We start from the raw sequence: 16,866 nt of genomic DNA on the forward strand, positions 1-16,866 counted from the left end.
CTCACCTCAGCCTCCCAAAGGCGCGGGATTACAGGCTGAGCCACTGAGCCTGGCTGATAGTTGTACAATTATATAAATTTATTAAATCTCATTGAACTAGGTACTTAAAATAGGTAAATTTTATGTCATGTAAAATATACCTCAATAAAGCTGTTATAAAATAAGGAGTATAGGTGAGTTTATTGGTAGCAAGGTGAAATCACCACTAGTTTTTAGTCATGGGTACCTCTACATTATTCTTTTATGGAGCTCTTATTGTGTTAGAGAAGTACAAGATGAATTGTGAAATATTATAAATACATTGAAAACATAATAGTATTTGAGGAATAGGTTACAAAATCTACCAGAGTAGCATATATTATGCTGCCTACCACTGAGATAACAAAAATACTCTTGACTCACAATGAATGATACCTGGGTAATTGCATTTTTCATTTTAAAGTAGTTTGAGGCATACTGTATGATATCTTTTTGATGAATGTGGTAGATAGTCTCCAAAAAATGACCCCCAATAAGCCCCACCTCCCAGTGTTCACACCCTTTTGTGGCCTCTCCACTGGCCTTATGGCCTACCTTTGACCAGTAGAATGCTTCAGAAATGATGCAAAGGGTTTCATTTCCTTCTTCCTTCCTTCCTCCCTCCCTCCCTCCCTTCCTTCCTTGCTTCCTTCCTTCCTTCCTTCCTTCCTTCCTTCCTTCCTTCCTTCCTTCCTTCTGTTCTCTCTCTCTCTCTCTCTCCCCCCTCCCTCCTTCTTCCTTTCTGTTCCCTTCCTTCCCGTCCTTCCTCTCCCTCCCTCTCTCCCTCCCATCCTTCCTTCCTTCCTTTCCCTCCCTTCCCTCCCTCCCCTCCCTCCCTTTCCTCTCTCCCTCTTTGTTTTTTCCCTCCTTCTTTCCTTCCTTCCCTCCCTTCCTCTTTCTTTCTTCCTTCTTTCCTACTTTCTCTCTTCCTTCCCTCCCTCATCCTTCCTTCCTTCCCTCCTTTCCTTCCCTTCCTTTCCTTCCTTCCCTCTCTCCATCTCTCTGTCTTTCTTTCTTCCTTCCATCCCCTCCCCTGTCTTTCTTTCTATGTTGCCAAGGCTGGTCTCAAACTCCTAGACTCAAGCAGTCCTTGTGCCTCATCCTTCCAAAGGGCTGAGATTGCAGGCATGAGCCACCATGCCCGGCCAACTGCAAAGGATTTCTAAAATTGTGAGAAACGTTGCAGTTTCTGCTTTGGTCTCTTGGAACTTAAACACTGAGGGAAGCGAACCACCATATAGGAGATCTGGCTGCTGGACTTCCACACTGTGAGGAGGCCCAAGCTAACCACATGGACGTGGGGGAGGGACAGAGAGACAGTTAGAGACACAGACTGAGACAGTGAGAGAGACTGTTCCAATTAGCCCAGCCCAGGCTCTGCAGATGTGAGGGAAGAAGTCATCTCGAATATGTAGCCCAGCTTGAACCGCAGTTGACTCCCACCCCACTGAAAGCAACACACAAACGAGCTCAAGAGAGAACTACCGAGCTGAGCTCAGCCAATTCATAGATTTCTGTTTTCAGGCATTATGTTTTTGGATGTTTTGTACACAGCAATAGACAGCCCAAATGGAACAAGGTAAGGAAAGACTGTAGAAATTATATTTTGACTTCTCCAATTTGAAAGGTAATAAATTTATGCTAGACTAGGGGACTATAATAAAGTCCTCTTAATTGCCAGTCACCTTTTCTTTGAAGCTTTGTGTAACAGACTTTTTCTTTTTCTTTTTTTACATAATTTTTAGAGACTGCAGGCAGAGTGGAATTGTAACAAAGGTGTTTCAGGTGGACTATGAACCACCAGATGTTTCCTCTGAAGACAGTGTTGAAAATGTTCTCAAAAGCTCTTCAAAGCAGGCAAGTAATGAAACTATAATCCATCCTTATTGCCACTGTATTTTTGGTCCCTCCTTTCTCAGTGGGCACATCGTTCCTTTCATTACATGAGCTCTACTCACAATCAGGTCCTTATAATTGAAGTCAGTATCAACCATTGTGAAGCATTGTCACTGATTTTCCAGCCTATGGTCAGTTCCTCTCCACCCTGAAGATTAGAATTCCTACCCAGCATTACTGACTGTGCTTCTATGTTTTTCGTGGCTCTTTCTTACCAACTGAAGAAAGCAGAAACCTTTAGCCTGCCACCCACATAATCAGTTTCTGTCTTTGGGACAGGCTTTCTAGCTTTGCCTGTGACCCCTCAACAGTACTTTATCCAAGCTAAGCTGCATGTGCTGTGCTCTGTCACTGCTCCTTTTGCACCCAGGCCTTCTTTTATAAACTACTTTGATTATGGGATTGCTCTGCTCATTTCAGCTCCAAGGTGGCAGGGGACATGACTTCAATACTCATTGACTTGCACAGAGGTAGGCAGGGGAGGGTGATGAATATGTGTTTATTGAATAGATGTCTCAGGTTAGTAGAAGTCTCAATGGGCATAGATTTCTGTTATGTTGAAATCTTCATTTCCAAATATCTGCAAAACCTCATGTCTTTGGAGGGTCAACTAGACCAATCTAAGAAGGATGCTGGAAACTTTAGTCTCCAAGTGAGGGCATCAGTGAGAAGGGTTAAGGAGCGGGACTGGAGGACATACTAGCCTGTGGTGAGGCAACAAGCCAAGAGGTCTCTGTCATGGGGACCTTACTGGGAGTCGCATAGGAAGTTTGTAGTTTGTCCCTTAAGTCCAGCTATGGACCTGAGGCCAGAGAGGAGGGTATGGGATCAAAGCATTTGGGTGCAGGTGTGGGGTGGGGTCAAGTGTGATCAAGGCAGGGATCTACCTTTAAGCAGCAAAGTTTCTGATAACTGGGAAGGAATGGCAGAAACCCTTATCTCTGCACCAGGGTTGGACATTGAGGCTGCTCCTCTATATCAAAGTGACTTAGATCCTGCAGTCAAGAGTCAGATGTTTCTATCTTACCAATAGAATTTTAAGCAGCAAAGTTTCTGATAACTGGGCAGGAATGACAGAGGCTGAGTCCATCTGTGCCAGCAGGTGCTTAGGCTTGAATCAAGTGTAAGGGACGAGGTCCATGGAAAAGAACGTCCAGAGAGGCGTGTTTAGGGCATATGTGTGGGCAGGGAGTGTGCAGAGTCTGATCCTGGTCTGGCCCCACCCTATCTTTGCTCCTTGGATCTGGTGGTCCTTCTGTTATTACTCAGGTAGCCATGGTTGCAACATCCCGCCCACATGTGCTGCTCCCTGCCTCCTGTCTTGCTGCTTGACCTAGTGGGGCCTACCAGGCAGACAAGCTGCTGACCAAGCAGCCCAGCCCAGATACAAGCTACACATTTCCAGAGTGAAGTGAAACGGGTCACTTGGTAAAAACTTCTGTAGACCCTTTCAAGTAAGAAATGCACACCATGACACTGCCTCTATCATGTAACTTCTACTTTTTTCTTTTTTTTTTGAGTCAGAGTCTCACTGTTGCCCAGGCTGGAGTGCAGTGGCTGTGAGCATGCTGGGCTCAGGCAATCCTTCTGCCTCAGCCTTTCAAGTAACTGGAACTACAGGCATTCACTACCCCTACTATTTATTGTAGAGACAAGGTCTCACCAAGTTGCCCAGGCTAGTCTCAACCCCCTGAGCTCAGGCAATCCTCTCGCCTTGGCCTCCCAAAGTGCTGGGATTACAGGCTTGAACCTCCACACCCAGCCAACTTCGACTTTTCACATTCTAAATGGGTATAATCAAGTGATTGACAGGTAATCTTTTCCTTCCTAGGAATTACAAAATGGATTCATTGGATCAAAACTAAGGAGGAAATACAAGAATGCTGGAAACAAACCTAGTTGTAATGTTAATCTTAGCAAGTTTCCAGGTATGATATGATAGAATGAAGACAAGGTCTAATATTCTAAACCCATCATCCACGGTGTGTTCACTGCATGTTTTCTTGTCTGCAGAAGTGTTGGAAGAAGAAACTCTGGAACAGCAATGTAGGCTATAATTTGAATTTTAGTACTGCTCTAGCAAACAGCTTAAAACCATGAGGAATAATCAAGCAATCCAGCAAAGTCAGGTTTATTGACATTGCAAAGAGGAGACCACATACCAGGGAACCATGGGCATCCCATCAAGCAAGGAAAAGTTGGAATTAGAGGGGTTGAGTGAATGGTAGAATTTGAGTGAAATATAAATGACCATAGCTGGGTTGTGTGTGAAGGGGTTATCATCATGTATGAACTGTGAGGGGGCCCAGAGGATTCTGTTGCCTTGGAAACTACAGAGATGCACATGGAATGTTGTGTTCAGAAACCCTTATCTCTGCACCAGGGTTGGACATTGAGGCTGCTCCTCTACGTCAAAGTGACTTAGATCCTGCAGGCAAGAGTCAGATGTTTCTATCTTACCGATAGAATTTTAAGCAGCAAAGTTTCTGATAATCTATGATTTTAGAGAACAGGGTTTCTCAGTGAGTAAGAAAGCAGTACTCATTCAAAGAGGAAGCTTTTACAACATTTTACAGCTGCAATGTATCCTTGGGAACAATAATGCTTCCTGCTAACTGTGCCATTTTCCTAGCCTGATATGGAATGCAGCAGGGAAAATTATTTTCTCGTTCTGGGCTATTTTTTCTTTCTCAGTTTGAATTCACTGAATGGGATGCTCTTCACATACTTGTTACTTCTAGAGAAAGACTATCATGACAGTGGTCCCTTATATAAAAGGCTTCCAATACCAAAGAGATCTTTGTGTGAATGTATGTAATCACAAATGCTAACAAAACAATGTTTTTGATATTATAGACCTCAAGACAGGTGAAAGAACTGACCCCAAAGCTTTGAAAGATCTTCGCTTCTCAGAGAGTCCACTGGAAGGATCAGGTTCCAGACCCCCCACTCACCAGTCCCAGGTAACTTCTAAGGACAACCTTTTGAGTACTAATATACTTTCCATTTTATGTATGTATGTATATATGTATGCATGCATTTATTTTGAGTTGGAGTGTCACTCTGTTGCCCAAGCCGGAGTGCAGTGGCTTGATAACAGTTCACCGTAGCCTCAACCTTCTGGACTCAGGAGACCCTTCCACTTCAGCCTCCCTCATTGCTAGAACTACAGGCATGTACCACCATGCTCGGCTAATTTTTAAAATTTTTTTGTAGAGATGAGATCTCTCTGTGTTGCTTAGGCTGGACTTGAACTCCTGGGCTCAAACAATCCTCTTGCCTCAGCCTCCCAGAGTGCTGGGATTACAGGCATGAGCCACTGCACCCAGTTCTCCCATATTTTTAAAGTTTCCCATGAAATACTTTAAGGCTGCATCTCCCAGCTTTTGGACCATGTACTAGGCACTATTCCAGTGCTCCGAACACTGTGTTGGACAAGAAAAGTCCTGGATTCATAGATCTTACATTTTATTAGGGATGGAAGCAGACATATCATAAACAAATAAATAATCAAGCACATTTCAGACATCAGTAAGTGTGGCAAAAACGATAAAACTGGGTAATGATATACTACAGTGGTTCTCAAAGTGTGTTCCCCAGACCCACAGAGTCAGCACCACGTGGGAGCTAATCTGAAATGTACATTCTCAGGCATGATGAGCAGGGCAGGAGATGAGGTGGGGAATGGCTGGGGTCACAGCCCCCAGAGCTGGGCTTCTCAGCATGGCTGCATGTTATAGTCACCTGAGAAGCTTCAAGCCAATCCTGGGTGACCTTGGAAAGTCTGATTTAATTGGTGAAGTGGCATTTGGACATGGTTTTCTTTTTAAATACATCCCCAAGTGATTCGACTTGCTGGGCTCAGGCGATCCCTATACCTCATCTTTCCAATTAGCTGGAAAAACAGGCGTGTACCACCATGCCCAGCTAATTTTTTTGAGTTATTATAGAGACAAGATCTCGCCAAGTTGCCCAAGCTGGTCTTGAAACCCTGGGCTCTGGCAAACCTTTCGCCTGAGCCTCCCAAAATGCTGAGATTACAGGCATGAGCCACCATGCCCAGCTCCCGAGTGATTCTAATGGACAGGCATGGTTGAGAATTACAGATGCTAGCCCCACCAGAAGGAGTTGGGCTTTTATTCTAATTGTAAAGAGAATCTATTTGGAGGGTAAGACATGACCCCTTTACATTTAAAAGTTTTCTTTTTGGCTACCTTATGGAGTTTAGACTGTAGACAAGGAAGAGAGGACTATCATCCAGGGGATTTGCTCCAAGTAAGAGATGACAGTGACTTGGACCAAGGATGTAGGGGTGGTGAAGCTAGGAAGCAGAGGAGTCCAGACAGGCCTGGCTGAGGGATCAGATGGATGGGACAAGGGAAAGGGAAGAGCCAGGGCTGACTCTCAGGGATTTGGCCTGAACATCTGGAGATCATGGTACCATTGACTGTGACAGGGAAGATGAGAGAGGAGCAGGTATCAAGGGCTCATTAGACACCCACGTGGAGGTGTTGAGTAGATGGATGTTCAAGTTTAAACTTAAGGGAGAGGTCAGGGCTGGAGTTATTTGTTTGGAAATGTTCAGTATGTAGCTAGTATTTAAAGCTTTAGTCTGAATTAGACCACTCTCCAGGACTGTACAGAAAATGAAGAGAAGGTGGTATGAGACGAAAATCCTCAACTTAGAGGTTGGGCAGGGGAAGAGGAATCTGGAAGTAGGAAGAATATGGTGCCATGGAAGCAGGAGAAGGAAGTGTTCCAAGGAAAAGCAGAGGTCATCTCTGTCATATGTTACTGAAGATTCTAATTAGACAAGGACAGAGAATTGTCCATTTGATTTGACAAGATGGAGGTGACTTAGGACCTTAGAAAAAGCCCTATCAATGCATTCTTCCTCCTTTGACACAAGAAAGATATGCCTATTGCTACTAATATAGTGCTATGATTTTCAAATATTTATACAACCCAATTTAGACTTTTGACATCTAAGAATAGCCCAGGGGCCTTGCTCTCTTTATTCTCTCTGAGCCCCAAGTGACTCTGTAACTGGAGACATAGTTTTGATCTAACCACAACCTATCATCAAGTATAAAGGTGGCCAAAGGAATGGCTCCCTAACCTGGTTGTATATCAGAACCACCCAGGGGAAACTTTGAATGTACGTATGAGTTCCCAGTGCCCCCTCCTGCAATTCTCCTAGATCGTCTGAGTCCATAAGCCTGGGATCTAGTCCACAGATGACTTTGATAATCAGCCCAGCCTAAGAATCACTGGCTCTTTGTGTCATTTCTAGACTTAATGTCAAGGTGTAGCTCAGCCTGGCCTTCTAGGATCATTCATCTGCTCACCCACTGTATTTTTTGGTGAACCATAAAGCTCAGGCTAGAGGACCCCAGACCTGGGAAAGCTTCCTTGCAAACCCAACTAAACCAAAGGACAACCATCCATACAATGAAAAATCGCCTCTCCAGTTTTGTGGACAAAATGATTACGTGGTTACCAAATGATCTAATGAGTATACTCAGCTTTTGTGGACAGTGCATGCCAGTAAGGCCCAAATAAGTAAGCTGCTTTTGAGGTTAAAAGAAGTATCATTTTGAATACCAAATGGTATATAACGAAACATAGTAACTATTTTAGAAAAATATCTTACAGGACCGGAATTATTTGTAATGTGTCTAGAAATGCTTATTTGTGCATGAATATTTGGATACCTTGTCTTCTTAGTTAAGGGTTGTTTACAAGGGAAAGAGAATAAAATAATATTTAAGGATTCCAAGGTTCAGAATCCCTGAAAACTAGAAACATATGGACAAAGACAAAGTTTGAGGATTTTTATTTTTTGAGTCAAGGTTTCACTCTATTGCCCAGGCTGGAGGGCAGTGGCGTGATCACAGCTCACCACAGCCTCAACTTCCTAGACTTAGGTGATCCTTCCACCTCAGTCTCCTGTGTAGCTGGGACTACAGGCACATGACACCATGCCCAGCTATGTTTTCTGACTTTTTTGTAGAGTTCTTGTCATGTTGCTCCAGCTGGTCTTGAACTCCTGGGCTCAAGGAATCTACCCGCCTCAGCCTCCCAAAGTGCTGGATTTCAGATGTGAGCCACCATGCCCAGCCAGTTGTGTAGTTTGACTAGAGTTTAGAAAGTCAGTGAGGCCAGAAAAAGAATGCAGAGCTTTTTTCTTCCACTCTTTTTCCTCATATTGGTAAGATATTCTTATCAATATTCCAGCTCAATCCCACCTGAAGCATACTTCAGCAAATATCAGAATGAATGACACTGGTGGGTGTTACATGTTGACAAGAAGTCTCTGAGCTAAACCCTGGCCCGAGGACACCTGCTGGCCCCAGACAGCAGGGTAAATGTGTAATGAAGGCTGGGCAGAGGATAAATGACACTGACGCCTGACCTTGGAGTGAAGACACAAGCATGTACTTTCTCTACAGTATGGAACACCCCGGCCAGCTAGAGCGGTCACTCTACCCAGATTCAGCCAACCATGACAAGAAGGACTGCAGGCACATCATTGCCACATCTGATGAATTTGCATGAGAAGCCAGAAACTTACGTCTTTTTTTTTTCTTTTTTGAGTCAGAGTCTCACTGTCACCCAGGGTGGAGTGCAGTGGCACACTCATGGCCAGCGCAGCCTCAACCTGCTAGGCTCAGGCGATCCTTCTGCCTCAGCTTTCCAAGTAACTGGGACTACAGGTGCTTGCTACCACAGCCGGCTTATCTTTTGATTTATTGTAGAGACGAGGTCTCACCAAGTTGCCCAGGCTGGTCTTGAACCCCTGAGCTTAGGCATTCCTCTTGCCTTGGCCTCCCTAAGTGCTGGGATTACAGGCTTAAGCCACCATGTCTGGTGAAACTTACATCTTTGTGTGTATTAACCTCATTTGATATTTTAATAGTTCAAATTTTGAAACACTGTGGGGGCCACTGCAGATGGCCCAAATGAAACTCAGTGGCAGACCAGATTTGGCCAATAGACCATCACTTTGAGACTTCTGATCTAGGCCATGTTATTTGTGACACAAAAGCAATGGAAAACCTCACTCCCCATTGACTACAGAATACAGTCTGAAGTCCTGAGCTCGGCACACAGGCACTGTGGCAGAGTAGACATCTGCGGGGGCCAGGTAGGCCTGAGGTCAGTACGCGTACTGTTAAAGTGAACTCAAGCAAATGACACAACCTTTCTGAGCCTCAGAATCCTCATCTCAAAAATGGGTATTATATGAGCCTCTTGATATGCACTGAGATGAACACAACATCTTTTTTCTGAACTGGTGCCAAATGCATGACTGAATCCAATCAGGAGGACACAGCAGACAAAAGCACATTGGAGAGGCTATGAATTAACTGGCCTGTTGCTCTTAAAAAATGTAAAGATCGATTGGGCACAGTGGCTCAAGTCTGTAATCCCAGCACTTTGGGAGACTGAGATGGGAGGATCTCTTGAGGCTAGGAGTTTAAGACCAGCCTGGGCAGCATAGCAAGACCCCAGCTCTACAAAAAATAAGAAAAATTAGTTGGGCATGGTGGCTCATGCCTGCAGTTCTAGCTATTCGGAAAGCTGAGGTGGGAGGATTTGCTTGAGCCCAGTAGTTTGAGGTTACAGTAAGCTGTGATCGCACCACTGCACTCCAGCCTGGGTGACAGAGCAGGACCCTATCTCTAAACATAATAATAATAATAATGAACCGGGCTCGGTGGCTTAGCCTGTAATCCTGCGTCTTTGGGAGGCTGAGGTGAGTGGATTGCCTGAGCCTGCGGGTTTGAGACCTGCCTGGGCAGCGAGACCCCATCTCTACAAAAAATCAGCCGGGTGTGGTAGCACATGCCTCTGGTTACTTGGAAAGCTGAGGCGGAAGGATCGCTGGAGCCCAGCAGGTCGAAGCTGCGGTGGCCAGGAGCGGCCACTGCACTCCAGTCTGGGCGACAGAGTGAGACTCCAACTCAAAAAAATAAATAAATAAAATAATAATAATAATAATAATGATAAAAATAATTTTAAAAATTAAGAAAAGACTGAAGGTCTACTCCAGATTAGAGGTGACAAAAGGAACCTGATAGCTAAATGCAAATGTGATACTGCACTGAATCCTGGACCAGAAAAAAATATATAGCTGTAAAGAACATCATTGGTACAACTGATGAAGTCTAAATAAAGGTCTGTAGATGAGATAATAGTGTTATGTCACTGTTACTTCTGATTTTTTTTTTTTTTTTTGAGTTGGAGTCTCCACTCTGTCGCCCAGACTGGAGTGCAGTGGTCGCTCCCGGCCACCGCAGCCTCGGCCTGCTGGGCTCTGGCGATCCTTCCGCCTCAGCTTTCCAAGTAGCCGGAATTACAGGCATGCACTGCCACACCCAGCTGATTTTTTGATTTATTGTAGAGATGAGGTCTCGCTGCCCAGGCAGGTCTCGAACCCGCGGGCTCAGGCAGTCCACTCATCTCAGCGTCCCAAAGGCGCGGGATTACAGGCTGAGCCACCGAGCCCGGCTTACTTCTGATTTTTATACACTATTGTGTAAGAGGACAAGTTTGTTCTTATGAAATGCATACTCAATTATTCATTGCAAAGGAGCATTGTGACTGCAGCTTATTCTCGCAATTCAGAGAGAATAAAGACAAATGGGTCAAACTTTAGCATAAACAGTTGGTCAGTCTGGGTATACTGAAGTCATTCGCACTGTCCTTGCAACTTTTCTGTAAGTTTGAAATTATAGTGTATCAAAATAAATTGATACAAAAACAAAATATGATGAGGATGAAGCTCCCCACCTCATAGGGTGACTGTGAAATGTCAAGGAGATAGTGGTGTCAGAATGCCAGATCACTTACTGCCTAGGCATTAGCTTCTTCTTGTCACATTCCTTCTCTGGCCTTTTTCTCTCTGTCCCATTCTCCTGCCACTCAGACCTCTAGCCCACACCAAGTCACTGGGGTCCTTGAACAGGCCACGCACTGCCCTGCCATGTGCCTTTGCCAGTGGATTTTTTCTTTTTCTTTTTTTTGAGTTAGAGTCTCACTCTGTCACCCGGACTAGAGTGCAGTGCGGCTCCTGGCCACCGCGGCCTCAACCTGCTGGGCTCCGGCGATCCTTCCACCTCAGCCTTCCAAGTAGCTGGAACTACAGGCGTGCGCTACCACACCCAGCTAATTTTTGATTTATTGTAGAGATGAGGTTTCGCCAAGTTGCCCAGGCGGGTCTCAAACCCATGGGCTCAGGCAATCCACTCACCGCAGCCTCCCGAAGCGCGGGATTACAGGCTGAGCCACTGAGCCCCGCGTCAGTGGATTTTTTCTACTGAGAATTCCCTTTGTCCTTCTTTCTGCTTGGCAAACTTTTCTTTGCCCTTTCAGCCCTGTACCAGATGTTGCCACCTCTGAGAAGTCTTCCCCTGGAGCTAGTGAACATGATGGTTCCCTCCTCTTAGTTCCCATGGGACTCGACACAAATGTGTTCTCCTAAGGAACCCACGGTGTTTCAGTTATTTTGTGTGTACATGAGTCAGCTCCTCCGGGTAGGGACCATGTGATAGCTATCTTTGTCACCTTCCCTACATTGAGCACAGGGCCTAGTACAAGATGGATGTTCAAATAAACAGGTATTTTAGTGAGTTCAGTGTTCCCAGGTAACAGCACACACTTGGTGCACATGTTTTTTGGTTTTTGTTGTTGTTGTTGTTTTGAGTTGGAGTCTCACTCTGTCACCCAGACTGGAAGTGCAGTGGCCGCTCCCGGCCACCGCAGCCTCAACCTGCTGGGCTCCAGTGATCCTTCCGCCTCAGCTTTCCAAGTAGCTGGAACTACAGGTGTGCGCTACCACACCCGGCTGATTTTTTTGATTTATTGTAGAGATGAGGTCTCGCCAAGTTGCCCAGATGGGTCACGAACCCGTGGGCTCAGGCAATTCACTCACCTCGGCCTCCCAAAGCGCAGGGTTGGTTACAGGCTGAGCCACCAAGCCCGGCCGGTGCACGTGTTTTATAGGTGAGTCTTTTCAGTTTCCTAGAGATATACTTTTTGAGAAAAATGGATACTAACTTAAGTTTTTAAATTCTAAAATTTGGTGCATCTGATGTTTTTTTTATAAACTCTCATTTAAAAATTTGTTACATGGACATATTGTGCAGGGGTGGGGATTGGGTCTCAGGTGGCCCATTCCCCAGATAGTAAACATTGTGCCTGAACCTTGATACCTGTTCCCCCTTATTGGTATCCCCTGTCTATTATTTTTATCTTTGTGACTGTTTAGCTCCCACATATTAGTGAAAACATGCAGTGTTTGGCTTTCTATTTCTGAGTCAATTTGCTTAGGATAATGATCTCCAGCTCCATCCATGTTGCTGCAAAGGACATGATTTCATTCTTTTTTATGGTTCCATAGTATTCCATGGTGTGTATGTGTGTGTGTGTGTGTGTGTGTGTGTGTGTGTGTGTGTGTGTGTGTGTGTGTATGTGTGTACCACATTTTCATTACCCACTGATCAGCTGATGGGCATTTAGATTGAGTCCACATTTGAAATGGTGAATTGTGCTGTGATGAACAAGGTGGTACAGGTGTCTTCTTTTATATAACAACCTTTGTTTCTTAGGATAGATACTTAGTAGTGGGACTGCTGGATCCAATGGTAGACCTACTTTTAGTTCTTTGCGTAATCTCCATGCCACTTTCCATAGAAGTTGTACTGATTTATACTCCCACTAACAGTTAATAAATTTTCCCTTTTCTCAGCATCTGCACATTACTTGTTTCAGTTCTTTGTAGATTCTGGATATTAGTCCTTTTTCAGTAACAGCCGTTCTGACTGGTGTGAAGTGGTATCTCACTGTGGTTTTAATTTGCATTTTCCTGATGATGAGTGATGTTGAGCTTTTTTAAATATGTTTGTTGTCCATTTGTATATCTTCTTTTGAGAGATGTCTGTTCATGTCATTTGCTCACTTTTTAATGGGATTGTTTGCTTTTTTCTTGCACATTTGAGTTTTTTTGTAGATTTTGGATATTAGTCCTTTGTTAGATGTATAGTTTGTGAATATCTTCTCTCATTCTGTAGGTTGCCTGTTTGCTCTGCTGATTATTTCTTTTGCTGTCAGAAGCTTTTTAGTTTAATTAAGTCCAATTTGTTTATTTTTGTTTTACTTACATTTGCTTTCAGGGTTTTAGCCATACATTATTTGCCTAGGCCAGTGTCCAAAAGAATTTTTCCAAGATTTTCTTTTAGGATTTCTATTATTTCAGGTCTGATGTTTATGTCTTAATCATCTTGTGTTAATTTTTGTATATGGGGAGAGATAGGATCAAGTTCTATGTTTATGCATGTAGCTATCCAATTTCCCCAATACCGTTGTTGAGCACCTTTTCATGTGCTTGAGCAGGGTGTCCTTTCCCCAGTGTGTGTTTTTGTCTGCTTTGTCAAAGATCAATTGGTTGTAGGTATTTGCATTTATTTCTGTATTGTCTATTCTGTTCCACTTGTCCATGTGTCTGATCTTGTACATTACCATGCTGTTTTGGCTACTACAGTCTCACAGTATAATTTTAGGTCAGGTAATGTGATGTCTCCAGCTTTGTTCTTTTTACTTGAGCTTGCTTTGGCTATTTTGGTTCTTTTTTGGTTTCATATGAATTTTAGGATTTTTTTCTTATTCTGTGAAAAATGATGGTAGGTTGATAGGGATTGCATTGAATCTGTAGATTACTTTGTATTATATGATCATTTTAATAATATTGAGTCTTCCAATCCACGAGCATGAGATGTTTCTCTATTTGTTGTGTCCTCTGCAATTTCATCAGAGTTCTGTAGTTCCCTTTTAAACATCTTTCACCCCGTTGGTTAAATATATTCCTAGGTATTTTTGCCTTTTGGCTGCTATTGTAAATGGAATTGAGTTTTTTATTTGATTCTTAGCTTGGTCGCTATTGGTGTATAGAAGCACTACTGATTTGTTTATGGTGATTTTGTATCCTGAAACTTTACCAAATTCATTTATGAAGTCCAGGAGTCTTTTGGAGGAGTACTTAAGGTTCTCTAGATATAAGATCTTATCCATGGCATACAGAGACAGTTTGATTTCTTCTTTTTCAATGTGGATACTCACATACATACGTGTGTATGTGTGTGTCTATTAATTTTTAAAAATATGGGGTATAATTCAGGATTAGGTATACAAGTGGACAGGTAAAATTTGGGCCTCCCTTTGGTCCCCACTTTGCCTGGTTGGATACTCTTTATATTTCTTTTTCTTGCCTGATTTATTTAGCTAGGTCTTCCAGTACTATGCTGAAGAGTAGTGGTGGAAGTGGGCATCCTTACCTTGTTCCAGTTCTAAGGGGTATAAACTCTTATTTTTAATGAAATGTACATATCTGATTATGAATAGCACTTTAAGTAATTTTTAAATGTTAGGTATTAGAGTAATAGCTATTTATGACCTTCCCTATAATGATTTTTTTTTTTAGTTGAGGTCTCACTCTGTTGCCCAGTCTGAAATACAGTAGCATAATCATGGCTACCACAGCCTCAACTTCCTGGGCTCAGGTGATCCTTCCACTTCGACCCCCCGAGTAGGGGGCACTAGGTGTGCACCATCATGCCTAGCTGATTTGTTAAATTTTTTTGTAGACAGATAAGGTCTCATTATGTTCCCCAGTCTGATCTCAAACTCCTGTACTCAAGTGATTGATCCTCTGGTCTTGATCTCCCAATGTGCTGGGATGACAGGCATGAGCCCCCACACCTAGCCCCCATAATGATTCTTTGATGGCATTTTATTATGCCATGTTCTTTACTGGGCTATATTAATCATATATCTATATCAATAATACCTGTATTCTTAATTTTAGTCTCCTGGTTTTGCACACATGATTGGTCAGAAGCGTTTGACAAGCACAGAGATTATGAGAATTCAAAGGGAGACAGATTTTCTCAGGTAAGTATCACATTTACTCTACCCTGCCTTAAATCCTACAGAGATACATTGTGGTCAGAAAGAATTTAAGGATGGGACAAAGCAATGGTTTTTCCTGCTTCTAACTTGTTAAATTAAATGTTTGCAGCTTTTTAAAAGTGATAAATCTGCTATGAACATTTGTACCCAAGTTGTATACACACATGCTTTTGTTTCCCTTGTGGTAAAATCCTGAAGAGGAATGACTGGGTCAGGTGGTAGGTATATGTTCAACTTTTAAAGAAATTGTCAAAATATTTTCCAAAGTGGTTTTACTATTTTTACATACCCACCAGTAGTGTATGAGAATTTCATTTTTATCTGCATCCCTGCCAACACATTTATTTTTGGTCATTCTAAAGAGATTGTAGTGGTATCTCATTGTGGTTTTAATTTGCATTTCTCTAGTGACTGATGATGTTGAGCATCTTTTCATGTGCTTATTTGCCATCCATTTCTTTGTGGTAAAGTGTCTGTTCAAACTTTTTGTCCTGTAGAAAAAAATTGGGTTATATATTTTCTTATTGTAGAGTTGTCCATATTCTTTTTTGTCAGATGTATGTTTCACATATATTTTCTTCCAGTCTTTGGCTTTTCCTTTTTTTAGCAGTATTTTTTGAGGAGCTAAAGTTTTTAAACTTTTGTGATGTCAATGTGTTTTTCTTTTACAGTTAATTCTCAGTTTGTCATATTTAAGAAATCTTTCCCAAACACGAGATTTTTTCCATTCACTAAAATTTTCTCCTGTGTCCTTTTTCTTGACTTGTTGCACTGGCTACAACCTCTAGTATAATTTTAAATAGAAATGGTGAGAGTGGATTTTCTTGTTTTATTCTTGACTCTAGGAGGAAAGTATTTGTCTTTCAACATTAATTATGATTTTAGTTGGGTTTTTGATGATGACCTTTATTTATCAGATTGAGGAAATTTTCATCTGTTCCTAGTTTGCTGAGAGTTTTCTTTTTTAAAACCGGTAATAGGTGTTGAATTTTGTACAAAGCATTTTCTCCATCTATTGAGAGGATCATATGGGTTTTTTTCTGTTCTTGAATTCTGTTCTGTATTAAAATTATTGATTTTCGAAATGGCAAACCAACCTTGCATTCCTGTGATATATCCACTTGAAGTTTAATCTATTTTATGTATTGTTGAATTTGATTTGCTGAAAGATTTTAAAGAATTTTTCACAGGCATCTGCATAAGAGTTACTGGGATATTTTATCTTCTTGTTAGTGGCTTTCTCTGGTTTCAGTACTAGGATAATTCTGACTTCATAGAATGAAATGGAAATTATTCCCTCTCCATCAATTTTCTAAAAGAGATTGTGTAAAATTGGTGCTAGTTCTTCCTTACATGTTTGGTAGAATCTGCAAGTGAAATTATTGAATCTGGAGCTCTTTTTCAGAAAGATTTTTAGCTACACATTCAGTTTCTTTAATAGATATAAGTTCATTCAGGTTTATATATTTCTTTTTGAGTGAATTTTGGGTTTCATTTTCTCTTCTTTTTTCAGTTTCTTTAATGGGAAGATGAAATCATTGATTTGAAGCCCTTCTTCTTTTCTAATACAGGCATTTAGAACTATACATTTCCCCCTGAGTACAGTTTTACCTGCAGCCCCTAATTTTGATATGTGTTTATATTTTCATTCAGTTCAAACAGTTTCTAATTACTTTTGTTATTTTTTATTTTTTGACCAATGGGTTACCTAGAAGTGTTTTTTTCAAACACAAGGGATCTTCCTTTTATCTTTTCGGTATTCATTTCATATTTAATTCCTTTTGATCAGAAAACATACATTGTATGATTTGATTGGTAAATTTCCACATACACTTTAAAAGAATACATATTTTGCTAGAGTGAGTATACTATAAATGTCAGGTTAAGTTAAGTTGATAGCATTGTTTAAATCTTCTCTATCTTTATGGATTTTCTATTGATTGTATAATCAGTTATTGAGGAATTTATGACTAGGACTATAAT

The 16,866-nt window shown here is 42.0% G+C and overlaps 1 protein-coding gene across 1 annotated transcript in view; it reads left to right on the forward strand.

Annotated features, from left to right (window-relative positions):
• The window catches only part of DZANK1 (double zinc ribbon and ankyrin repeat domains 1), a 76,904-nt gene that overhangs the window by 6,473 nt on the left and 53,565 nt on the right, over positions 1-16,866 (forward strand). Inside the window, exons 3-6 of the mRNA XM_008063233.2 lie at positions 1,764-1,875; positions 3,746-3,842; positions 4,828-4,877; positions 14,780-14,865. Of these exons, the coding sequence (XP_008061424.1) occupies positions 1,764-1,875; positions 3,746-3,842; positions 4,828-4,877; positions 14,780-14,865 (345 nt within the window). The remainder of the gene's footprint in view (positions 1-1,763; positions 1,876-3,745; positions 3,843-4,827; positions 4,878-14,779; positions 14,866-16,866) is intronic.

This window comes from Carlito syrichta, unplaced genomic scaffold (genome assembly GCF_000164805.1).
Source record: "Carlito syrichta isolate Samal-C Ts95f unplaced genomic scaffold, Tarsius_syrichta-2.0.1 Scaffold306685, whole genome shotgun sequence".
Taxonomy (NCBI): Eukaryota; Metazoa; Chordata; class Mammalia; order Primates; family Tarsiidae; genus Carlito; species Carlito syrichta.